The sequence below is a fragment of the Macadamia integrifolia genome, unplaced genomic scaffold (assembly GCF_013358625.1).
Source record: "Macadamia integrifolia cultivar HAES 741 unplaced genomic scaffold, SCU_Mint_v3 scaffold1681, whole genome shotgun sequence".
Classification (NCBI taxonomy): Eukaryota; Viridiplantae; Streptophyta; class Magnoliopsida; order Proteales; family Proteaceae; genus Macadamia; species Macadamia integrifolia.
The window spans coordinates 22923-49631 of record NW_024868307.1 but is presented as its reverse complement, the minus strand read 5'-3'; the positions used below and the strand labels follow the sequence as shown (position 1 = coordinate 49631).

The window sequence follows — 26709 nt, the reverse complement described above, 5'->3', positions numbered from 1 at the left end:
GGCTCCTGCTGTCGTTGGTCCAGGTTATTAGAAATGGGAAATTGCAAACTCCACTATTATGACTTGGTACAAGTTCAAGGGCTACTAGGCTAGGCAACACCCACAAGGGGACCAAACAAAGGACCTATAAGGGGGCCGCACTTATTGTAATACTAACTACCACTATTACATATTTCAAGAAAGTGGGGGCAGGTGGGTCGAATCACTTTATTGTTCACTTAACTTTGCTTCTTTAGTTTTAACATAACACCAATGAGCTTAACCATTACTATTCTTGTGCACACAAATAGTGAAGATATTGTGCAGTGGCTGTAATGTTAGAAGGGCCATAAATGTGAACGCTAGAAACAATAGTGGTTTGACCACCTTAGATTTGGATGAGTCATTGAGACACCCAAATGAACCACTTGATCAATGCAAGCTTGTGAAGTAAAGATCAACAACCTTATTCCCTCCTAGCCAACCAACATCCACGACTAATCGCTCATCTTCGTCAAAGATTGTTGCATTACTTCAATTTTAGGGTGCGTGAAGATACCTTTCTCGATTTCTGTAACACTTATGGTGATTCTTGTTCTCATTACCATTGCCACTTTCCAAGTTAGAGTTAGCTCGTCAGGGGATAATTGGCAAGATGACGCTACCGACTGTAAGCACTCTATAGGAGATTCAATCTGGTTGACTAAGGATATGATAGGTTACTATGTCTTTACAGTTAAACTTTGCGGGGTTTGTTATGTCCTCGGTGCTCATTTTTAGGCTGGTGGGAGGATATCCTTTTAGTGGGCTGGTCCAAGTGGCCCAATCATTACTGGTTTTTGCTTATGTTTGGACCACTCTTGTGTTTCCTAATACGAATGCGGTTAACTATATACTCCTCACGGTGGCGATTTCGTAGCGATGGTGGCACTCCTTTGGATTCACAAGAAGCCAAAACAATTTGCCTAGCTAGAAGCGTTTCGTGGAACATGGACGAGTTGGGGCTGAATTGAATTAGACCAACCCGACCTTGGTTTGACTATCTTTCACACAAGCAGATTTCACAAGTTAATTAATGTTTAGACCACAATAGATTGACAATATTATTCAATAAAAATGACATTGTTTTAGTGTTCATTATGTCTTATGTCAATAGATGGTCTCTAAGGTTGGGTTTATGGATAGACCAGGTGGTCAGACCACAAATGGTTCATTTGGACGTACAACAAGTGGTCCCTTTAAGGGTTACTAATTCAATACTTGAGCCTAATGAACTCAAGTTAGGCCGTCTAGGCCATTCACACAATTGGCCCAGGTGGTCCAAGACGCAATCTACTTTTCGAATAACATTTTTGTCTTTCCGTTTTTGTGAATTAGTTCTATAATATGTAAAGTGAAATAATTTGTAAGATTCTTCTCAAAAAAGAAAAAAAAAATAATTCGTAAAATTTCCCCCATTTTAAGAATTCATAGAATTTCAGCTCAAGTTGAGATGCAGGACACATAAAATTACAAGAGGCAAACTAAGCTTGTTGAGCATAAGGCACTCAAGGATTGCATGCTCCACAATTTCCCTAGATTAATTGTTCATAGCAAGGGCAAATATCCAACTGTATAATGCTCCTATTTAAGGTTGACATGCACACTAATAGCCTGAAGATAGGCTTTCCATAGGTGGAGATTGTTGGGGAAGGATGTCTTGTACTACATCACAGTTTAATCTAAGAGATGTTGGTTATCTTTCCCAAATAATGGAAGATTGTATTAGAGTTTTCACTATGTATTTGTAGTGATGATTCTTTCTCTATAAGCAATCTGATGTGTGAGGACAAGCATTGTAACCTTAATATCCATTAATAATGAAGCAATTTCTCATCTCATCATGGATGTGGGAAAATCTGATTGAAGCACAAAAATATCTATGTTTATTGTATGATTGATCATTCTTATTTCCCCATTATTTTCTGTAACGTATTAGGGTTATGTTGCTACAAGGATTCAACCTTTGGGGAAATGTTTGAGTTTCAAAAAAGCTTCCACTAGTTGGGGATGATATTAATTCTTCCTATTGATCTAGAGTAGGTGAAAACAATGGAGGCCAGGCCCAAGTCTATAACCAGATTCATAGTGAGTGTGAATTTAGCTACACTAATAGCTCTGGTGAAATGGCTCCATGCTCTCATTTCTCTTGTTTGTGTATTAATGTGCAATGTTGCCATATCCAAGTCATCTGGCACTCTACTCGTCTAATAAAAATAAGGAAAGAGACATTGTAGATATATATATATATATATATATATATATGACTCTTAAGATAATGAAAAGGGAAAAACAATTAAGTTATTGCAAGCAGTTGGTTGGCGAAGATCGGCTTGTCCATCCAATTTTTTTTTTCTGGAGAATCTTAGTAAAGAGAGTAAACCCATTAAACAATTTCTGCTTCCTTCGAAGAGAACCAAACTTGGATATTGGATGCTTACTCTTTTTTAGCCTCCAAAAGAAGACATAGATATTAAATAGATTGGTGCACACTCTAACTTGATAAGCCTGTGGTTGATTTATAGTGATGCGTTAGGTTGACAACTGCCACTTATTATATTAATAATAACCTGTCAATCTTTTTGCATAGGATCCTTGTGCTTGTCCTTACTTGGAATCTCTATGAGCCGATCCCATTAAGTTAGGATAAGGTTTTGATTATTGTTGTTGTTTGTTTTGGTATACACTCTTACTTGCATGACAAAATTTTTACCGTTAATAAAAAACTTGCAAGTCATGAAATTGAGAAAGGGAAGAGGGCTGGGCATACTGCTAGCTTTCTTGGAGCTAGTGGCCCAAACAATTGGGGGGGGGGTTGGACTGAAAGGAGCATGGGAGTCAAAAAAAAAAAAAAAAAAGGAGAGAGATTGCACAACTTGGACACTCGATAACATGCCCAACCTTTTTCCTTGAGAAATATTCTCAAATGGCAAAATGTTCTTCCTATGGATTAGGCAAAGGGGTATACCCAAGCAACCATCTTAATATGGCAATTCTCAGGGTACCTTGATTTCACTTTCTATTATTGCTGTCAATAGCAAAGTGTCACTCTGCATACTATAATGGATCAAAGATTGGTCGATGTACTAAAGATCATCATTTCAAAATATGAATGAGAGATTGAATTGGATTGGCTAAAATCGCTCCCAAAACCCCAGAATGGCCCTTAGATCTGAAAACTTATTGATTCTATAATTTCTCGAAATGATTCAGCAATAATAGATCACTCGGGGGTCGGAGAATTAATCAATTCACCAAACCGATTCCTAATTTTACAACGAAATTGAATGTTTTTCTTTCAAAGATATCGACACCATCATTATTTTAACCATTTTACCCTTTGATCATACCATACTACTGCTCTAGCATTGATTAAGTATGAGTATCACAAGGGTTTTGAAAATTAGAAATCAAATCGGTGAATTAGCTAATTTTAGTACCGGAATTGGCTGACAACAAACTTGATTTCTCCATCGATATCAATTGTTAGTGCTTGAATCAAAATTGACTGATTTAGACCAATTATTAGACATTTTTTTCACATTTCAGTTTGAATTGGGCCGATTCCTGAGCCAATTCCTGATTCCATTTTCACCACGAAAGAGCTTAGAAGTGAGAGGATCAAATCGATTCAGGGTGATTCTAATCAAGATTGGCTCAGACAAATTTGATCGTTGACCATGATTTTTAAAACCGTGCCTAAGACCCTGCTACCGAATAGAAACATATAGAAACAAGGAACAACCCAAAAGTAACTATTGGTACCCAATTTTAGCAAATCTGGCCTACAAGACAATCAATCAATAAATCGACGTCAATTTATTGACCGATTGTGTTAAAGAGCTGACCGGTATTTAAATTGACCAAAAAATGACGACCTTGTATTAAAGAGTTGATCAGTCAGAATAACCATCAAGTCTTATCTTTCATTCGTTTTTTTTTTTTTTTTTTTTTTTTTTTTTTTTTCATGTTTTAGATTAGCATTTTCTTTTGAAGTCTTGTACTTCCTTCAAGTCATGTACTTCAGTTCATACTTCATAGTGTAACGATCACGTCTTTGGTATGTTTAGCATCAATAGAGATACATATCATGTTTCTGGTATGTTTAATATCAACAAAGACAACAGATCTTGTTTCTGGTATATTTAACATCAACAGAGAATAAACGATCGTATTTTTGGTATTTTTTTTTGGTAAAAAATTTATGGTATATTGAATATCAACTTAGACAATATTACATTTTCCCCTTGTCTATGAGTTACTATCATTTATCTTCATCTTATATCACATTTTTCCAAAGAACATTAGAAGTCTCTGGAGCGATTGAGGCAGGAGGAGTGCTCACATCTCCTGATTAGAAGTCAGAAACATTCTCTTGAGTCTAGACAACTCTGGCACGCCCATAATCCCAATGCGAACCTTCTACAAGTTCGGTTGTAGAAGAATTTATGGTCAACGTATCGTAGCAAACAGACTGTGCAATTTGTTGTCAACAATTTCTAGCACGCCCAAACAACCCTCACCAATACGGTCAGTTGACCATAACGCATTAGGGAGGAATTTGTTGCCAACAGTAACCAAACAATAAAGGGCTCCTTCGAAGTCCCAAGGATCAACACTCGCTCAGAGAAACTGTGAAACAATCAAAAGCAGCCAAGGCCCGAACATTGTTAATAAATCCGTGTGTTATATATGTGTATTTACTCAAACGTATGAATATATATATGTATATATATGTTTTTGATGAAATGTATATTTATATACACATGGTAAAAAAAAATAGTACTTATATGTATAAGGGTATTATACATATGATATGTTTTAAATAAAAAAAAAAAATGCAAACTGTAAAAGACAAAAAACTGAAAACCCAAAAAAAAAAGTCCAGATCAGATACCCACATGGAACCTTAAATGGGCGACAAGTGGCAACTCTAAACCAATAACTTGCTCTCTCCTTCCTACTTTTCCTTTTCTTTTTACCACACTTCTTTTCTTTCTTCTATTTTATTTTATTTATTTATCATTTTCAACAATCCATATCTCTCTCTTTCTCGACTTCAAGTCTCCTTCTCAGTTGATACTGATCCGATGTAGATATGGTATCAGAAACTATATCACTCTTGGATGACCACGATATCAATACCAGTCCGATATAGAACATTGACACGATTTAAAATAGTGGTTGTATCAATATCGATTGACACTAATACCGATATCAATATTGATCCAATTTTTTTTTTTTTTTTATAAAGAACAATACTTATCCAATATGAGACACTGGCATGATATCAATATCGCTTGGCATTATGGCAATCATCAAAGCGTCATGTGTGGCAATGGGTAATATAGTGATTTAACCATTTTGCCCTACAACATCATACTAGCCAGTTGACGATATGACGATATATCGCAATAGCAGCAATCTAATGTTATGGCGCCATGATCGTGATTTTGTGATATGACAATTTATCGATTTAACAATATGGCATCATGGTGGAGATATAACCCTTTGGCAATATGACAATTTAGTAATTTGACAATAGGGAGCCATGATAGTGATTTGATGACAATTTTATAACGGAGATTTGATGATATGGCGCTGATTAGGCCCCATCAGTTGACACCCCTGAGTATCAGTATCAGATATCGTAGTGGTATTGGCTCAAATACTCCCCCTTTCAAGTCGAGAATCGAAGAAGACGATCTAAAGGATCTTGAGGCGTTGTTGAATAAAAAATCCATCAAGGAGTTGCAGAAGTCTAAGACGGGAGAGGAACTTTTGGACCTCATCCACTGTCCCACTGCCAAGGAAACTACCGTCACTGCCAAGGTTTGAAATTCTGGCCATATTGTTGTAAATCATGCATCCATGCAGAATGCCCATTGTTCAGAGTTACTTAGGGGGTGTTTGGTTCGGTAAATCTTTGGGATGACATTCTTTAGAATGATAATTCTTAATTTTTGGAGTTGTTTGGTTCCACTAGGATGACTCTCATAAGTGAGCACCCTGCTTCCCATGAATGAGCATATTACAAAGGATGTGTTCCAAATCTGAGTTTACCTCAACACTAAAACTCATATTGAGCAACATTTTTACCACCTAATATAAAAGGAGAAAATGGAAAGAAGTTCTCTACGGAAGCTAATATCTCAACCTGCGAGAAACATGTACTAGCCTCAAGGCAACCAAACGATTTTTCAGAAAGAAACATAATTCAGAAGAATGTCTATCAAAAGATTGACATTCATATCCGATACATACACCACTTGATTTACTGAACCAAACACCCCCTTAGGTAGCGTTACCAGGAGAAGATCCGAAAAAAAGGAATAAAAAACGAAAAATAGGAATGTTAAATAGAAAAAGAAGGAGAGGGACCGAATGTGAGATTGAGGATCCGGGCTAAACCCGAAAAAAAAAAAAAAAAAAAGAAAAAAAAAAAAAAAAAAAAAAAAGAAAAAAAAAATCAAAATCCCCTGACCGGCTGTCTCTCGTGAATACCAAATGTTCCATTTCTCCATTTTTAGAACCCTAGGCCCTTGCCCCATTCAGCAGCGGTCGGCGAGTGAACGAGTCTCCGTACGAGGCTCTGGACTTGACTCAAACGCTCAATACCTCTTACTACCTTGAAGGCGATTTCAGCGGCGGGAGGCCGACTTACCGCTCCTCTTCTTCGACGAGTCTCCATATTGAGTTTGAACCCCCGCCGTGGTGCCCCTTCTTCTTCTCCGTCTCCGTTCGTCCAGGGAGTCTCTCTTCTCTGTAAGTTTTCCTTCAACCTAACCTGAAGAGAATAGATATGTATACAAATCATCACCTCTCAGTTTATTTGCATGAATTCCCTGAAGTCAATAGTACTTTTCAATCTCTTACTGTTGGCAGCATGAAATTCCAAGGCTTCCGTTTCTTCCATGACCCTACCAGTAGCAGAGCACCAACACCACGGGGACTTGGCTCTTCTTTCTCTTTCTTATGACCCTACCAGTAGCAGCGCACCCACCCTGTTCTAGAATCTTCATATGCTAGAACTTTATTTTACTATTTGTATCTCATATAACTCGTTCAGTAACTTTTTCTTTTGTTCTACTCAGGTTGATCAACTGAGAGGAGGAAATGCTTCTCTGTACAAGCAGCTTTCTGATGCTAATCAGCAATTCCACGAAGCTGCTACTGATTATCGGGTGCTGAAATCAGATGTGGAAGCTCTGACAGTGAAGGTATATGCCCTTCTGTAAATCTCTTGAAAAATAAAATTTCTGCTAACTTTTATTATGTATAATATGATGCAAATATTAAACAGAAATACAGGAAAAAGGTGACACAATGACCATTATAGATGTGTAAAATGTCAATCATAGATCACATTATATTGCCATTTCCACCATAGTCATACAGGTGGTGGATCCCATTTCTCAACACTCGCACAATACTTCTTTCTTTTTTTCTCCTAAACTCATGGGCTTCTTCTAGCTTCCTAAGGTTGGTTTTTCTTGGTTGGTGGTTGAGGACTTGCAGAGCTTATGTTCATTTTAAGGTGTTTGTACAAACTTCAATTAAATGTGTCAAAGCCAGAAAATAGAAACTCTCATGGTTAAATGATTTGCAACAGCCACTTTTATTTGTTTTTTTTTCCTGTCATTGCATATGTTGGATTTGGCGAATAACCAGTTCACTGGATTAACAAATGAGAAATGATTTCAAATTTGAAAGCCAGTCTGAATTTAAGTGTTCATGAAAGCGTGAGAGATTAGAATTTTGTTGCAAACAATCAGTTCTATTTCATTCTTAATACCAGATTAAACACGTATTTTTCCCCTTGGATTTTTACAGAGCAACCATATTAAACATGTACCGTATCATCCGTACACATTTTATTGTGCTAGACTTTTGAAAAGTAGTATTGCCATATTGTCAGTTTAATCACTGTATGCATCCGTTCCCGAAGTTACTAGCTATAGGATCGATCGCCCGAGGGAGCCAAGCTTCCAGGCGAGCAGCAGCCCAAGCAACCATCATTTCCACATCTCATTGATACTCTACTTGTCTGCAAGCCACCTATTCTAATCTCAGGTATTTAACCATAAGCCCACACTTCTTCCCATTTGCTGGCTTTCCCCTTCCTCTTCTCGTCTCCGACAGCTCTTACAGCGGCCCTGAGTCTACTCTTCACAAGTACCCTCTGATTGCAGTGGCCCCAGTTGATCCCCCTTTCTCCTAGACCGTTACATCAGCTAGAGGAGGAATCAACTCCATAGTCCGGACTACAACCCTGGTTCTCTACTTCTCTTTGCTAAAGGTGACTCTCTTCTCAATCCCCTTCCTCTTCCTATTCTCTCTCTCTCTCTCTCTCTCTCTCTCTCCCCCACTTCAGATCTCATCCCTCTTCCTCCTCTTATTTTAATTGGTTAGTTTTGGACTTGGCCCTGATAGGTTAAAAGCCAAGGACAGCCTGACCAAATTTACACCCTTATTGTGTAGATTATTTGGAGGTAGAAGTCTTTGGGGAAACAATTTTTAGATATATTCCTAAAAATAAAATCAGAGTAGAAATAAAACCTGTTAGGCATCCACTGCTTGTGGATCATAACCACTTCATCAATCAATACAAAATTTCTTTTGTTGGAATTGGGTGACTAAAATAAAATATGAGATATAGTGAGTGGCCCGTCTTCCTTTTATGATTAATCCTATCGTTTTACTGTTTTAAACATACTAGACAGAAGAGGGTAGATAGTTATGGAGAAACTCCATCTGGGAAAGCATTCAGCAAGACTCGCTTCATAACTCCATGTCGAACATTTCTTCATACATTCATGGAAGTTCTTGCAGTCTCCCACACATCCATCGTTTTCAGCCTGAATTCCTGTATGTACACAACTACAGTCAACAAAATGAACATCAAAATCAGATTTTATACGAATTGACCTACTAATCATAGTAGAAGCCATGAATGAGCTTAGTAAAAAGAATGAAATAACCAAAGCCATCTGTAAATCAGATCAGAAAAAGACAAGAAATAGATACATATACCCATGTGAATGGTGGAGAGAAGTATGGCAAGAAGACAAAAGGATGCAATCTTGGATTTGGGTGTGGCCATTTATCTGCAAGAGAAAAACTAAAGCAGGCCTTAATTTCAATTTTCCAAAGTCAGTTATTGGGGATTCACAAAAATATATTCGAACTCAGTTACTTTTTATGCTTGACGAGATGATATGTCATTGATATATTGATGGGTTTTAAGATGATCTGATGGGATGTGATGGTGGATTAAGTTTTCAGTTATTATATTGTGCTTATTTCAGATGAGGCTTTCTTTTGATTAAATATCATGGTCTAAATGCTATTATTCTGTTTATTAGGTTATGTATATGCCTGTTGCATACTGAATATATCCATTTTTTTTTTTTTGCTCCTGGATTTTTATAGAGGAACCGTATTAAACATGTACTATATTATTGCCTTGCACACTTTTTTGTGCCTAAAGTTAAAAAGTACTATTGCAGTTTAATCCGTTTAATATCTGTACATATCCGTACCCCTTTGTATTTCTTTTTTTTCTACCTTAACCTAGAATTTCTAACTATGATTGTACTCTAACTATTCAGGAGAGAGTTGAGAGACTAGGACGGAACCCACTTTAAAAAGCTCCATTGCTATCACTTCATGTAGAATGCTATTTAATTGTACTCATGGTTCAATAACTCGAGCGATACTGTCGAAATTTCCCACATTTTGATAGTATCCCATGACTCCGATACCATATAGCTTGTGACTTTTTAAAGTCACTAGTTTTGATAGATTTCGACTGAAACTCCCACATTTTGACTGAAATGTGGGAAATTTCAAGTGGGCCAATGGGTTTGACCCTTTGGGTGAACCGATCTTTATAAAACATGCTCAAATTGAAAACCAAATGTTCTTATTTCAAAATTTCGATTCTCTCCCCATATTTTCTTATCTGTGAAGTGGAAAACTTGGGAAAACATTCAAGATTTCCCCCTTGTACCCAAGAAACTTCAATCTAAGCTTAGATGTTGCAAAATCTACCTAAGGAATGGAGCTTGGACCACTTTTGAGAGGAAAACTTGGAAAAACACCGAGTATTTGAGTGTTGAGACTTGAGAGATAATTCACAATTATGTAATATTCATGGTTTAAAGTATCTCTGATACCGATGCGATATCCTCCGATACGTATCTTAAATTTAGCTAACTGCTATGGTGACCGATACCGATACTTTAATCCTTGATCTGTAGTACATCTTAGCTTATCTCCGATACGATATGATACCCTCCGATACGTATCTTAAATTTAGCCAACCGATACCTATACTTTAATCCCTGGAACTAATATTATTATTAGTTTTGGATCCTTTGTAATGTAGGACTAGATTTGATACCCAAACTAGACCCAAAACTGCAGGAACTTGTAAACCAAAGAACAACCAAATAATCTCCACAGTAATCCACAGCAGATTGATAAACCAGCAAGCAAAATCAGACCACAGAAAAAAAGGATAACAGTAACTATCGATTACAGTACTCAACACTATCGAGCCCAGATTTCAGTAGATCCAATAAGCTAATATCCAGCAATATTAATAAGATGCAGCAGTCCCAAAACAATAGCAGAAAAATAGCAGAACAGAATTAAACAGTTCAGCTACCAATTCTGTTTAAATTCTGGCAGATTCACTACAGGACAAAAATCTGGAGATTTTGAATCTCCCTCTAACGGCAGCTTAGAACCAGATCTTCTTTGGGTCGATCCACAAGGAAGTATAGGGGAATAATTGACCTCAATTTGGGGCCTAAACAGTGGCTGGAACTGGCTCCAGCAAAAGAGGCCGAAAGGTACTATTTCAGAATTTCTGGGCAGAAGAGTTGCAAAATAAATACCTGTGTTGCAGCAGTGTAAGATCTTAAGAAGAGAGAAGCCTTGAAGAGAATAATAGAACCTGAAGAAAACCTCATGGACTTCACGCCACAAGGAGTCGTCGGATCACACACCAACTGACACTGTGATCAAACACACAGCAGATTCTCACAGAGAAGAAGCGACAGCAGCATAATTTTGTTTTCATAAAATTGTGGGGCATAAAAGAACCCCTTTCCTTTATTTGTAATGATGGGGAATGTTTACAAATATTGGTAACTCAAAGTTACTAAAACTGAAATATCAAAAGTTACTAAATTTGAGTTACTAAAAAACTGAAATTGTAAATTAATGAAAAAGGAAACTAGATATAGACTGGAATTAGAAACTAATTTATAAACTAAATCCAAACTAAATCCCCATCAATACCCAAGTCGTGGGGCTTGGAAACAGCCTTGGTCGACCTCAGCCACTATGGTGATGGTCGACCCTCATCCTCTTTCTGGAATGTGTTTTCAGTTCTGCATCACTTTGCATTATGTTTTGTTTGTTTTAAACTTTTATTTCATTTATCACAATTATGTACTTATGTAGATTGTAGACTGCATATAATGTAGACTATATACTTATGTAGTATAGTTTCAGTCAACGACTCAACGTACATTAGCAAACTTTGGTTCACACCACAAATATGACTTTAAGTGTTTTTTCCATGAAACTAATTATGTGAATGTGTTAGAAATATCTAAAATAGGACGTACACAAAAAATCAGACAAAAAAAACACATTTTGGGGGTCGAAACCAAAGTTTCCACCCAATCGGGAAAAATTCCGTGGTTTTCTCGAAATTTCGCAGAAATCGATCGAAATTTCGGTCTCCCCAAGGGTCGAAACCTGATACCTTGAACCTTGATTGTACTTCTAGCTAATCAATAGAAAAGCCTCTTTGGTGTGATAGCAAGTACCTCTTCAGTTTTTTCAGATGAAAAAAATACAAAGAGAGAACTGAAAGTTGACAAGGACTTTAGCCATATGAAGTGAGCCTTTACTAGTTACACATGAAACATTATTGCAACATCGACATTGATGCAAATCAAATTGTCAATATAATATTGGGGGAGTAGGAGGTAATGTAATGACAATTGTGCAAGAGTTGGCACATGGACAACCTTAATAGCCATTGTTATTATGGCATTGAATATTATTTATTCATTCTTTTCAAATGAGAGATCAACAGAGACTGTGGAACAAACATCAGAAACCCTGAAACAGAATAAAGTATTTTTTTTTCATGACATTTGGATTATAGATTTTGGAACATGTGTTTTATGGCTCTTTTGTGATGTTGGATTTTTTTTAGTGTTTAAATTGGAACAAGTCTTAAATTTTTATTTTACTTGAAATGTGTCACTGAAGTTGAAATACTTTTTTGTTATATGGTACTTGGATTTTGAAGTTTGGAAATGTGGATATTAGTATGTATTTTTCTTCGATGTCATAGTTGCTTTAAACTTTTGATGCAGACATTTAGGTAATAATCCCTCAATTTATGTGTGTATATTGCCCTTTTTTTTGGTCCTGTAATTTGATAATCTAAACTTTTAAAACCTGGACTTTTTTTTTTCCCTGTTCCTGTTTAACTAACTATTGGGTGATTGAGTGAACAAGCAGAAGACTGAAATATGGGCAGTAGAGCGAAGAACTTCCGTCGGCGAGCCGGAGATGACGATGCCAATGGAGAAGAAGCCACAACCACCACTGCTGCGACCACCAAAGCCTCTTCTAAAGACACCCTCACCAAGGCCAAGAAGCATCACCAACAAGCCCCAAAGCTCCTCAGCTTTGCCGATGAAGAAGACGAATCCCATTCTCGTGCATCTTCTAAAGCTGCCTCCTCTGACAGAGACAGGTCTGCTTCTCGTCTCAGCAAGTCATCCTCCTCATCTCACAAGATAACTGCCCTGAAAGATCGGCCCTCCTCCACTTCTCCTTCACTTCCTTCCAATGTTCAGCCTCAAGCTGGTGAATACACCAAGGAGAAACTCCGAGAACTCCAGAAGAATACGCGTACCCTAGCCAGCTCCCGTCCTCCTTCTGAACCAAAACCTTCCTCCGAACCCGTGGTTGTCTTGAAAGGCCTTGTCAAGCCTATCTCCTTGTTCAAAACAAGGATATTGAAGGGAACGAGGGGGATGATGAAGAATTGGAACTTGGAGAAGAGGCTAATGCTAGAAGAGGGAGTTCTAATTCATTTAAGAAGGATGAGGATGAGACTGAGTATCGCTTGGCTTCAATGGGTATTGGGAAAGCTAAGGATTCCTCTGGTTCTTCGATTCCTGATCAAGCTACCATCAATGCAATTAGGGCTAAGAGGGAACGACTCCGGCAGTCCCGGGCAGCGGCCCCTGATTTTATTTCTTTAGATGGAGGGAGTAACCATGGGGCAGCTGAAGGATTAAGTGATGAAGAGCCTGAGTTTCAAGGTAGGATTGCAATGCTTGGTGACAGGACAGATGGAGTGAAGGGTGTCTTCGAGACTCTCAATGGAAGGTCGATGGAGCAGACTGGTCTAGTGAAAGATGGGGACTTTGCAGTGGAGGATGATGAAGATGAGGAGGAGAAAATTTGGGAAGAAGAGCAGTTCCGGAAGGGGCTGGGAAAGAGGGTGGATGATGGTTCTTCTAGAGTGAGTACCAGCGTACCGGTGGTTCATAGTCACACTGCTCCACCGCAACCTTTCGGCTACAATGGGGCTACATACCAGTCAGCCTTAACAACGCCTATTGGTCCGAGCATTGGAGGGGTTGCTGGAGTGTCCCGGAGTGCGGAGGTGATGTCTATGACTCAACAGGCTGAGGTTGCTAGCCAAGCTATACAAGAAAATGTTAGGAGGCTCAAGGTATGCGATTGAAATTGCATTTTTATTTCTCAAATAACATATATAATTGTTAGGTGGTAGATGCTGTTATATATTTACTACCATATATATATATGTTTGATTATAGCTTTGCCTGGACAGTATTTAATTATTCTAGAACCAAAAAATATTATTATGTGTCACTTATTGGTTTCTTATCTCAAGTAAGCTTGCATGCTTCATATCTATGCTTTTAATAGAGGCTCTAATGTCCATGTTATATATCTAGGTCATAATAAATTAATAATGAGGTGCAAAAGTTGATATGGCAGAAATTCCATGTGGTGGAATTTTGCATTCATTGTGGTTTTCAAAAACATGGACTGAGGAAGGGCTCAAAAGACAGCTGGGAAAGGAGAAAAGAGAGGAGGAGGGGAAGACTAGCTTCCTGATACTTTTGAGCATCTCATATGCTGATTATTGAAAGCGGAACTAATTGTAGAGATGCACCACACTTCGCGATGTGGACAGTGTGCTTACTACCAACACAGTAGCCATGGAGATTAAAAAAAAATGTAGATGTTCTAGTATTCCCCTGAACCTAATGTATTACAAGAAAAAAAAAATATTGTTATTACTGAAGCCAGAACATGACTGCAAGAATGTTCTCTTTAGATGTCTTAAAAAATTAGCACAAAGTTTGAAATCTTTTACTATATATCAAATCCAGAAGTATTAAATCCCCAAAATACAAATAAAGCAGTTTGGAGTAGTAGAACAAGCCTTGTTTTATGGATCCGAAGTGGGCTTTTCACTGTTACATCTTTTTACAATGCTGCAATTGCAAAGGGGTTAAGGTTCCTTTTGTAAAACTCCATATCGTTCTCTCTTGTTCATGTCATGCTTGCCCCACCCCCTCTCTCTCTCTCTCTCTCTCTCACACACACACACACACACACACACACACACACAATCACTTTTTCACATTCGCATTCACATTCACATTCACATTCACACTTACTCACTTTTGTGTGAGTACATGGCCACAGTCACATGGTTGTGTAGTTTGATACTCCACAGACTTACAAGATGTTTCAATCTAATATAGGGTTCTGTCCATACATATCTAATTGCTTAGATTTTGTTGTGGACCCTATATGCTGGGGTACCTTTCATTTATTTTGGCCTTCCTATTTGGGTTGACATCAAAAAATGCCACACTACGGAATCTAGTGAGTGAAGAAGTTGAGGATCACCTAGTGGTATCATAGTAAAGGTATTTGTCTTTGAGAGGGTTCTTGTCGATTTACTTATTTACTACATTTCCCTTTTAAAAATGGTGGCATCAGTTTGGGGGCAGGCAGAGAAGCTGACAAGATCTTCTATTAGAGGATGAGAGGATCGGAGGAGATTTCATTTCACAATTGGAGTGGGACTAGAACTGGAAGGTATAGTAAAATTGTAAAAGTAGGTGGGTTTCAAGGAAAAAGTTACTACTTGGGAAGTAGCTGTGATGCTTTTGGTTTAGAAAAATCAACTTTGTAGTGAAATATTGAATAGAATATAGATATTCTTCCTGTGGTTTATTGGGCTCCAAGAATTAGCTTGGTAAAAGAAATCATACAACCGTAGGCTAATTTCATGGTAAGAGCTGGCTATAAAGTTGAAAAATGTGATATAATCCTCTTTTACAAGGTTGATTGAATTGCTGCCTCCCCACTTTGTGATCTTTAATCTCTTCAGTTTGATTTCTATTCTCTCATCTCCATCCATTCTATGTTAGAATCATCATTGCTTATGTGTTCATTAACCATTAATAGATGTCTTTATTTATGAGTGGATAAATTTTAGTATGCTCAGTTCAATCATAAGAGAGAGAATGAGGAACGTGAGAGGATATTGCTCATAGAATCAGAGGGATGGATGTAGTAGAGAGGGGCTTTTGGTGTGTCATGTGATCAACATATATTACTAAAGGTGAAAAAGAAAATTTTATAAGATGCCTGTAAGATGAGAAAAAGTTTTGTAGAGCTGAATGTTGGGCAATGGAGAAACAGTAAATGATAAGTTGGGGGTGGCTGAAATGAGGATGCTGATATGGGAGCCTGGGAGGTATGGGGGACTGGGAAGGATAGAATAAAAATGTGATTTCATTCAAAGAAACTTGGGAGTGATTCCAATAGGTAACGAGATGCGAGAAAGTTGCTTCAAATGGTTTGTAGGTGCAAATACAGATCATTCAATTGATTGTTGAGGAGTTGGATGTTGACATGTTGTAAGTAGAGATAGTTAACGACAAGGGTGAGATTGAAGTTATCATGGGCTGAAATAAATGAGCACACATGAGCAATTGTGAAATAACAATAGATATTTTGTTAACTAGAGTCTAGAGCAGAATTTTTGAACAGGATTCTTGTAAGCCCAGCCCCATGTAATCTGGATAAGGCTTAGGTAGTTCAGTTGAGATTGTAGTGCGTGTCCCAAAACGACACCCAAAACTTCATTTATATCCTCATTATAGAATATTAGCCTGGAAGGCAACTCTGGGGATTCAGATTATGGTGGGCCCGCCCTTGATTTATGATGGTATTGAAATCTCCCCCATCACCTGTGGTTCTACCTTATGTAATATAAGTGCTTGTAAGATCTGACCCAGCATGCCTTTGGCTTAGTTATCATTTAATTCATGAACACTTTTAAAGACCCAACAGTATAACAAATCCCCATAATATTTTGAAGATCCAATGGCTGGATTTGCAACTGAAATTATTATTCAGAATCAGGTGATTCTGTGTATTGATACCCTCTGATTCGCTCAATACCCTGGTCAAAAGTCAGCCTTGAACAGCACCGTATTGTCCCAAAATATCTCCCTGTCCAGGTGGTTAGATCCCCCTCATAGCTGTCTTCGATTCTGCCCAAAAGGGGCCTAAAGCAGAGTAACCTTAGGAAAGAATCTATGTGACAAACCAATCTCAGACAGGTCCTTGTCTTGGTCTGATGTGTCAGGGATCTGGAGGATTGGGTCATTCAGAAAAAAATTAAGAGTAACCCATGAAAATAGGGGAATTCAACATCCTTGAACTACTTCATCGATAGCCATCTACCATAAGAAATACAGATCAGCATATAGAATCAAAGGGACTCTTTAAGTGACAAGGATACCTGTCCCAACCGTCCATAAAAATAGGAAGTAAACCCTCCTTGGGTTCCTTAGTCAATAACCATTTTCCACTGGGACTATAGGATAGCAAGTAGAACTAAAAAAGACGAATTCTTTTAAGTGATAGGACTAACCTCAACCAACCACATTCACCCGAAAAAAAAACCTCAACCAACCACCATTCTTTACAATTGATTGACTGCAAATAAGCCCTGCTGGCTTGGACTGTGGATGGAGATAACAGCAAGAAAAGCTCATCTTATCTGCAACCACAGGACTCAGCCAATAAGATTGGGTGCTCCAATGGATAGCTGCAATACTCCTCTTCGTTATCCTGCTGGATAGCAACTTATCCACCAACACAAAACTGAGTAACTTCACCCTTTTCTGTAATTGCAGAGAATCCAGGTAAGGAAGAAAATAAAATAGAATGGAAAGGAAGAAGGGATAGGGAAGGGAAGGGTCTCCTCACCCACTCATAAGGCCTCTCACTTCTCAGGAATCTCTCCCACTCGACTGCCTCTCACCACTCTCATGATCAATAGACCAAGTTCTTTTCTTTTCTCAAATTGTTGACTGCTGAAATCCAGCAGCTATTCTTTATTTATAACAATGGATTACATCAATTGGGCTTCTTTCTTGCGTGGAAAGAGAGTCCCTTTGTCCTAATTGGGAAGTCAATCCAATCTTCAGCTAATTAGGTAACGAAAGAACGAGTCTTAAACTTAGAAACTACCCATTACATAAAGCAAATCTAATTAAATTGGAAACTCATTATAGCTAACAATCCCCCACACAAGGAACAAGACTATCCCAAACTAGATCAGCATGCAAGCTGTCAGATCCCTCCACATTTTCGAGGCATTGGGCATGGGACCTACGCGAGATCTAGAAATTCTCTCTTTAAGCTGCTGGCATGTATCCTGTTATATTGAGCAGAATGAGGACTTAAACATGCTGGCTCAATCAACTTTAATAGCCTCAAAATATTGGCCAAGTATGGGCCTGTTTTAGAGCCCAATTGATGGATCAGTCCTGCATCATGGTCTCAATAGAGATGGTTGAGCTAAAAGTGCTATGGAACATGATGCACCAAGGGTCGGTAGGAGAGTAGTTGCACGTCTGGTGGTGCTTGGGGCCGAGTAAACATGCAATTTGGAATGTGCTGCTTTGATCGAGTTGTGAGCTGTGTTATCATTTTTGTTGTAGGTTGTGAGGTATTCATTGAAAAGTTGGTTTGCCGAAGTGTCTTATTGAAAAACTATACTTTCAAAAAAGGATTGAGAGAAAATTACATTAGGCATATGAAAATTTGACAAGAGATTGAAATAGGAAAAGGAGAATGTTCCAAGTGTAAATGTAGCAATTCCTTCATTTCCCAACCCTAAAAATTTGTAGCAGCCTCTCATTCTTGCTTTCCACCGAAGCAACCCTTTTTCAAACCTCTGCTCCTCTATGGAAGCTAATTAATTATTTCAGTTAGTGGACTGATATTTTTATTTTCCTGATCTCTCCCTAAGTATAAGGGAGTCACTTGATGAAATAATGTTTATTTGCTTTTGAGAACTTGGGTCAACTGTTTGATGCTTCTGGTTTGGCATATGCAACTAAGCAAGTAAAAGCATTGCTCCTGGATCCTTCAATTCAGTTTTTACATGTGCAAGAGTTGCAGAAGCTGATGTATGTACTTTATTTCTTTTTTTTTTTTCCTTTTTCAAAATTCTTATCAGGAATCACATGGAAGAATCATGTCATCAATGACCGTGACTGATGAGAATTTGACTGCCTCATTGTTGAATATCACTGCTCTTGAGAAGTCTCTATCAGTTGCTGGTGAGAGGTTCCTCTTTATGCAAAAGCTTCGTGACTTTGTTTCTGTTATATGTGAATTTTTACAGGTGGGTAGTTATCTGAGTTTTAACTGCCCGTTTCATGTGTATCTACTTCCTTATTTTCAATCTTGATGCTTGATGAATGGACTGAGTGTATGGACAACTCTTTTCCCCTTGGAGTTATTGACTAATTTCAATGTAAAAACTGTTGCTTCTCAACTGTTAATATCACAGTATGTATTTATCAAGTTGATTGCTGAGACAGCATTGTGATAATTGTCATTATCATCATTATTACTATTTTTTTATTTTTGTTGATTTTGATATAAGATGTGGTGCTGGTGAAACACTGGAAAGTTTCTTAGATCCTGAAACACATGAAAGTATAATTAAGCCTAACCTCTTGTTCTCTGAGTAGTTTCCATCAATCTCAGTGGTGTACTAGGCTTTGTGGCTGCTTCCATTTTATCGGGGGCTGATTCCATTTTATTTGTTTTCAAGATTTAGTGACATATTCAATAACTAATGATTAAGTTCTATTAGGTAACATTATTTAAATTCAACCAAATCCTTTGCTTTGAGAACCGTTCTCTGATGATATTTAAGTGGTCAGACACCATTCTTGTCATGAAAAAATTATATTAAGCACAAAAAACTTGAAGTCAACTGACTTTTTTCACGCTGGTGAATTTAAATCTAAGGACTGGAGGATGCCAAGCTTTGATTTTACTCAAGACTTGAGTCATCTCCATTTAAAAATATATAAAAATAAAATCTGCAGCAGCTTCAGCATTATCATAGATTTAGGCAAGCTTGTGAATTGGTCAATCTACCCAGTTGTAGGATTCTGCTATTTTGATTCGCCCTTTGTGAACTTGGGCTCTGACTGGTTACTGATATACTTTGAAAACTCCACTTAAATGAAGAATTCTATGATACTTATGGGAGGAGTATTTTTCATTATTTTTATATTGTACTTTTTTAGTGCATTCAAAATTTTTTCCCAGTAAGCTTTTTGATAGTTAACAAATTAACAGTGTCAATTTGACACCCTTGCTAAGCTACTTTATACTTTAGATTCAATTTCCAAATGGCACACACTTATTAGAGTTCAAAACACAGGACTGAGGATTCACAATTGCCTCGTGATTAAGCTGATCTATTTCCGAAATATAAGGTAAAAAGGCAAAGCATCTAAAAGAAAAAAGATTGTCAAAGTACTTAGTTTCCAAGCACCAGGCATTCTGATATAAAGAGAATTATGAATTATAGTAGATGGAGGATCATAAATTGAACTAATTTAGGAGGTCATGTAACTTGACATGTAGAATGATGGTTCTGAAATTGCGGCTTTCTTTTTGTCATTTAGTCCCTAGGCTATCAAAATTATGTTAGTTTGCTAGATTAGTTTTCTGGATGAAAGAGAATGCCAAAGATTGGAATAGTTGCCATTTAATTAATGGGTTATTTGGCACATAAAAGAAGCTCAAGAATGGGTATGCCATATAATTGGTGAATGACATGGTGTGTGTAGAGTCGCTGTATCTTGCGTTTCGTGGTTGCATATGGTTGGAGCAGGCTAGACATCAAATATGAGCTTAAGGAGGTATCTTGATTCTCTTGAAAGCCACAGAACTTCATAGTGAGAACATATTTTCCTTCAGCAAGTGAGTGGACAATAACAACTGCTCTCTTTCTCTCTCTCTCTAATCTGGTTTCTCTAACAAACATGCAGTAACTTTTAATATCTGCTATTGAAAGAATTCTTGTCCAATTTGCGTCGGTACAGATAATTTCTAAAGACAGCATCAACGATAGACAAACATCATGTAATTGATTCTCATCTGTAACTAGATGGATAATGTATGGTTGATTGCCATATCTATAAAATGTAATACAGGATCTGTGTAGATGAAGTCTTAATTAGGACAATTCAGGGGTTGGTGTTTTGGAATTATCAGGTAGAGAACTGATATGGAAATTAGTGCTTGAGAACAAGTCCCTACTTCAACTCAAACTTGTAAATTCTTGACCCAGTTGCAGTATTAACGAACTAGCTTTCATAACCTAAATCAACTCGTAACAAAAAATAAAACCAACTAAGCTATAACCCTAAATGGTAATTATCAGGAAAAAAAAAACCAGCCCTAAAAAATAAAGTAATGACTGTATAAAAAAAACCTGGGACCTTATATAAGGTGATTTTGAAATCTCCAAAAAAATTAAAACCCAATGAGTTGAATCTAGGGCGTCAATTTTTGAATTCTTGTACCTACAATCCTGATAACTAAAAGCATCTTGCTTCTGGATTCTTTTGTGTTTTGTTATTTAAAATGCTGTTATTACATAGAATTAGCCTGTACAATCATTGTGGACATTGTCTATTTTCAGTATGTCAATAAATTCGTTTATCTTTTATTTTTTTGATAGTTAGGCCCCAAAGATAATTGAACTCATGACCTCTTAATTTTTTAAAATAAGTAATAAATAATACCAAAATTCCTTTATCTTTCTATGTAAACTGTCTAGATTTTGAAGGGATAGTGTGTTTGAGCATCCATATCCATGGATCGTAATTTCAGCTTATCAAGAGAATTTTTTCTTCTGGAGATAGATAAGTGACCACTGGAAAATATTATTTCTATGTGTACAGACCTTATGTGAAAATTCCTTTTGATGCATCAATCTCTGTGAATTTTCTACCAAAGATTGTTGTCCTTGCAGACCGATGGTCTTCGTAGGCATCGATTTATGGGGACTCAGGTTCATATCACTTCATTCCATAGGAAACAAATATTAGTGCTGGAAGCCTAGTTGTTTGGATTACTATTAATTGCTGCTACTTGACTGTTACGGCTTCCTAGAACTTTCCAACAATCTAATAGTGTTAAATTTATTTTTTATTTTTTTTAATTTTTTTATTTGTTTCTTGATAGTTGATACCTGTTTCTTATGCCTTTTTCTTATCTTGCCAATTCAATATTTTTCTCACATATCCATGAACAATGCATGCATGGAGATTTTTTTTTTTCCAAAATTTTAGCACTGTGATGATGGAGTTACATGATTTGAGTCCAGAATGTTCTAATGACTGTTCTAACTGTTTCCCTTTTAGGATAAGGCTCCTTTCATTGAGGAACTTGAAGAGCAAATGCAGAAGCTTCATGAAGAACGTGCATCTGCTATCATAGAAAGAAGAGCAGCTGATAATGCTGATGAAATGGTGGAAGTACAAGCAGCTGTAAGTGCAGCAATGGGAATTTTAAGTAAAGGTGGTGACAGTGCAGCTGTGCTTGCCGCTGCCACTACTGCTGCTCAGGCTGCATTTGCTGCAGCAAGAGAACAATCAAATCTGCCTGTTCAGCTGGATGAATTTGGCAGAGATGCAAATCTGCAGAAACGTATGGATATGATGAGGAGGGCTGAAGCACGAAAACGCAAAAAATCTCGTTCAGAGTCAAAGAGAATGTCAAATATTGGAGATGATAGTGGCAATCAGCATATAGAAGGAGAATCAAGCACCGATGAGAGTGATAGTGAGAGTTCAGCATACCAATCTAACCGTGATCTGTTGCTTAAAACTGCTGAACAAATTTTCAGCGATGCATCTGAGGAATATTCCCAACTTTCTGTGGTTAAAGGGAGGTTTGAGAGGTGGAAAAAATATTATTCATCAAGCTACCGTGATGCTTATATGTCACTAAGTGCACCTGCTATCTTCTCACCATATGTTAGAGTAGAGCTACTAAAATGGGATCCACTTTATAAGGAAGCAGATTTTAATGATATGCAATGGTATGTTTTGTCCTTATTTTTGGATTCTGAAATGTATTGATTATTAGGATGAAAATAGATGTTTAGACCTATTCATTATATTCCATCTGGAAATTCCTCTCCGAACAATCTGTTATTCTTCGTATGAAAGCATAATAATATCAAGGTAGCCCATATTCTGGATATACTTCCAACTGGGTCTATATTTGATGTAGGAGATATCTGGAGAACTCTAGAAACTTTTCTTCTCTGTGTGGGTGCCTTATGCACAACTATGACATGCATTTTCTTCTTCTTCTACTTTTGCTCTGAAGGATTTTAGATATCGACCAAGTATTCTTTGGGGGGTATTATGTATGCCTGCATGCTATGATCCCATAGCTTGCTTTTTAATCTTATTTATTTTTTTTTGGCATTTTCAATGCTGATGTTCTGTTTCTTTGACCTTACAGGCATTCTCTACTATTCAGTTATGGCTTGCCAGAAGATGAAAATGACTTCAACCCTGATGATGCTGATGCTAACCTTGTTCCTGGATTAGTGGAAAAGATTGCACTTCCAATTTTACACCATGAAATTGCTCATTGCTGGGATATGCTCAGTACCAGAGGGAGCAAAAATGCAGTTGCTGCCACAAACTTGGTTATTAATTATGTCCCAGCTACTAGTGAGGCTCTTCGGGAGTTATTAGCTGCCATTCGCTCCCGTCTATCTGAAGCTGTTACAAATCTTATTGTATGCCTTCTAACTCTATCCCATGGCCTGCATATGCATAGTTACGGTAGTAGCTCATCCTTTCTGTTGTTTCTCATTCATAGGTTCCAGCGTGGACTGCATCATTGATGAAGGCTGTTCCAAGTGCAGCACGAGTTGCAGCATATCGGTTTGGCATATCTGTTCGTTTGCTGAGAAATATTTGCTTGTGGAAAGATATCCTTGCGTTGCCTGTTTTAGAGAACCTTGCTCTTGATCAGCTATTGAATGGAAAAATTCTGCCTCATGTGCAAAACATCAGAGAGAATATTCATGATGCAATTACGCGAACTGAGAGGATCATTGCATCATTATCTGGCAGCTGGGCAGGTCCCAATGTCACAGGAGATCGAAGGTAGTTACACAACCTCACATTCCACATGCTTAAATATTTCTTCTTGCTTACAGTTTGTTATGTGTTCCTTTTCGGTTATCATCTTTGTAGGATTTAACAGTGTTTTCACTCTGGGAATCTCTTGACTTGCATGGCCCAAGACAATGGTGAAGCATCTGCCATGTCAGGTTTTTGTAGGGTTGCCTTATTTTCATTTGTCACCTGTAGTCGGTAGCTTTCTTGTGGTAATTTGGTTCTGATCCTAATATGAAAAAAGGGGTGAAAACTCAAATTTACATAAAACAACTCTCCTGGGGCTTTTGGGTCTGCCCTGATTTGTGGACATTAGGTGGATGTGTCAAGGTGGCAGCCAGCATTAGAAAACCTTCACTGAACCCTTCAAATGTGGATCCCAAAAATTTGCTATTTTGATCTTGTGTCAGAGCATTGAATGTACGGGTCCTACATGTGGTGGAATGATGAAATATATTCTAGTAACCAAACTGGAGCAATTGCAAGAAGGTAAATTTGAGTTTGGAATTCACATAAAGTTCTACAGTTTTTGTGAGATTGGTTAGCATCGCAGCGTATAAAGCATTAAGATTCACAGAAGCATAGTAATCACACGGTACATGTTTAGCATCAGATTCTATGTTCAGGAAGTCATTTCTTGTGCTGAAGAAGTGTTGATCATGCAAAAGAAATGACTGGTTGAACCTTGAAATAACTCGTACAAAATAAGTTGTATGACTCTAATCTGAACTGCCATATGCCAGATGATAGCATGGTGGTTATAGCCTTTTAGCTATTTGAAGCGTTAATTTTTATGCTCTAGTCCTCATACTCTGTTTGAGTGTTGGGATCTTGGTTTCTGGTCATGAGCTGAAATTGATGCAGTTGCCTTGGCTTGGCTGTACTGGAACAAAGCTCTTTGGAGGCCTAAGCCAATACACAACCAAGCCAAAATGGTTTTCTGGTCGGGCAAGAGTTGGTAGGCTAGAGATTTTATTTCTTTGTTATTCTTATTTTATCCTCTTTTGTTTTAGAAGGCTGGTAGATATGTAGGGGATTTTCCTTGGGATTACAGTTTTTTGTGTTTAGGTAAATTAAATTCAAACTAATTTGGTGCACAGGGGAGTTGAACATGGGAATTGAACCTGGTACCCTCTCATAAGCAAAGGAACTCCCAACCAGTGGGCTTCGTTGGGATTAGTTACTTCCTTGTTTAGAGTAGTTTTTATTTCAGTTGGGTTTCCAATTATGTCTTTTCTTTTCTTATAAATTGGAGATGTAATAAGATTCACAGATCAGATTTTGAATAAGAAGTTGAATTGGGATTTTGTGCTCTACGTGAATGTGCGTGGTTGTGTGCTTCTCTTCCTTCCCCTTGCTATTCTGATTTCTTACCAGGTTTCCCCTCTCCCCTAACCAGCCCTCCGCCAGAAATAGTTTGATCCATGTTACTCTTGCTTTTGTTACTGAAATTATCCCTACATATTTAAACTGGATTTTGTGACTTCCCACTTACCTTGCCCTCCCCTGAAAATAAAATTTCCACAATGTCCTTCTACTCCTGTAGTCGTTGGCCAATTTATGTGTGTTAAATGATGAAGGGGAATGTCTGCCCTATGATTAATTGAGGTAAAGCATGCTTATTTTTGTAAATCAAATAACACTTACAATCATTAGCCACCATACTGTGTTGTTTTGTGAGCTCTATAGTACTATTTTTCAGCAAAACATTATACATGTTGCCTGCATTTCTCGTTTGTTGAATTTCTATTTTTATGGATATTTGCTGAATTTCTATTTGTATAGTCTTGTATTGTTATTTTGGTTCTCCAGAACATTTCTTCAATGCTGTCTTATGTTCATTTGTTTCTGTGCTTTAGTGTTGTCCCCAGCTCCAGAACACTCCTAACAGTTTTTGTTTTCTTCCCTTTTCCGCTTTTTTTTTTTTTTTTTCATTAATTCTGTGCAGCTGTAAGTTGCAACCATTGGTGGATTATGTGCTAACACTGGCTAAGACACTTGAGAAGAAGCATTCTTCAGGTGTGAGTCAGAGTGAGACTAGTGGGCTTGCTCGCAGGTTAAAGAAAATGCTGGTTGAGCTCAATGAATATGATAAGGCTAGGGCCATCTCCAGGACCTTCCAGCTCAGAGAGGCACTTTAGAGGTCTTTCTTTGTTTTTATTGTCGGAATCATGGGACCATCCACTGTATACATTGGCTGCTGAGCCAGCTCCATGGCTTTGTAATGTGATGATGTTCCAGTAAATATGATAAAGGCCAGGGCAATCTCCAGGACCTTCCAGCTGAGATAGGCACTTCAGAGGTCGGTCTTTGCTTTCATTGTCAGAATCATGAAACCATCGACCGTATTCATTGGTTGCTGAGCCAACTCCAAGGCCATGTAATATGATGATGTTGATTCTGTTAAGATCTTTTTTTTTTTTTTGGTAACATTCTGTTAAGATCTTGTGGACATTTTGGGCACCTAATCATGGAAATCTTTTGGCTTAATGATACTGCCACTCCTGATACTTTCTAGAAGCAATCCTACATTTGGTGACAGGGGTTGGGTAGAAAAGAGAACAATTTAATGTCAAAGTTGTTGGTCTCGTATGTTTCTGTAAGTAGAATGAAGAGCATTGCAATATTGCATTGACATACACTTTCTCCCACCGCCTAAATTCCTTGGGGAACATATCTGTCTTGTAACATCAAACAAAAAAGTTCTCAAAAAATTATAAGCTTGAAAAGTCTATTAAGTTTCATGGTGAATCCTATTCTAAAATGTAAATAATAATAATAATAATAAAACATTGGAAATTTACTAAAAATTCACAGGCATATTGCTGACATAACATAATCAGAATATGCAGAAAACAAAAATATTGAAGGATAAAAAGATGAAAATTCCATAGATGCTAGGAAAATGTATAAAAACAAATAGGCATATTAATAAAATAAACTCAGAATGAAGCTACGATAATTAAACAGTAAGGAAAACGAACCTATGTGCCTCCTCTGTTGATCCCCATGGTGGCACAATGTCCACGTGACTTGGTAGTGATCCACAACCCAATAATAAAAA

At 37.5% G+C, this 26709-nt stretch overlaps 2 protein-coding genes across 2 annotated transcripts; both read left to right on the top strand.

Annotated features, from left to right (window-relative positions):
• Positions 1-5613: 5613 nt before the first annotated feature.
• On the top strand, positions 5614-7348 carry LOC122064553 (probable N6-adenosine-methyltransferase MT-A70-like). The gene is made up of 3 exons (XM_042628272.1): positions 5614-5850; positions 7113-7238; positions 7322-7348. The coding sequence occupies exons 1-3, from the start codon at positions 5614-5616 to the stop codon at positions 7346-7348; spliced, it is 390 nt and encodes a 129-aa protein (XP_042484206.1).
• Positions 6518-26135, top strand: LOC122064554 (transcriptional repressor ILP1-like). Its single transcript, XM_042628273.1, is given in 9 exon segments — positions 6518-6783; positions 7113-7238; positions 12571-13053; positions 13056-13798; positions 18650-18817; positions 21867-22546; positions 22978-23260; positions 23344-23633; positions 25594-26135. Coding segments are annotated over 7 exon segments (2829 nt in total). The 5' UTR covers positions 6518-6783; positions 7113-7238; positions 12571-12581; the 3' UTR covers positions 25787-26135.
• The last annotated feature ends 574 nt before the right edge of the window (positions 26136-26709 follow it).

What these genes read in the sequence shown, in the direction of transcription:
- LOC122064553 (XM_042628272.1), top strand. Translation starts at nt 5,614, where the DNA reads ATGGCGCTGATTAGGCCCCATCAGTTGACACCCCTGAGTATCAGTATC. An exon ending in AAACTACCGTCACTGCCAAG is followed by an intron (nt 5,851 to 7,112) that starts GTTTGAAATTCT and finishes TGTTCTACTCAG; the next exon opens with GTTGATCAACTGAGAGGAGG. An exon ending in TGGAAGCTCTGACAGTGAAG is followed by an intron (nt 7,239 to 7,321) that starts GTATATGCCCTT and finishes AATATTAAACAG; the next exon opens with AAATACAGGAAAAAGGTGAC.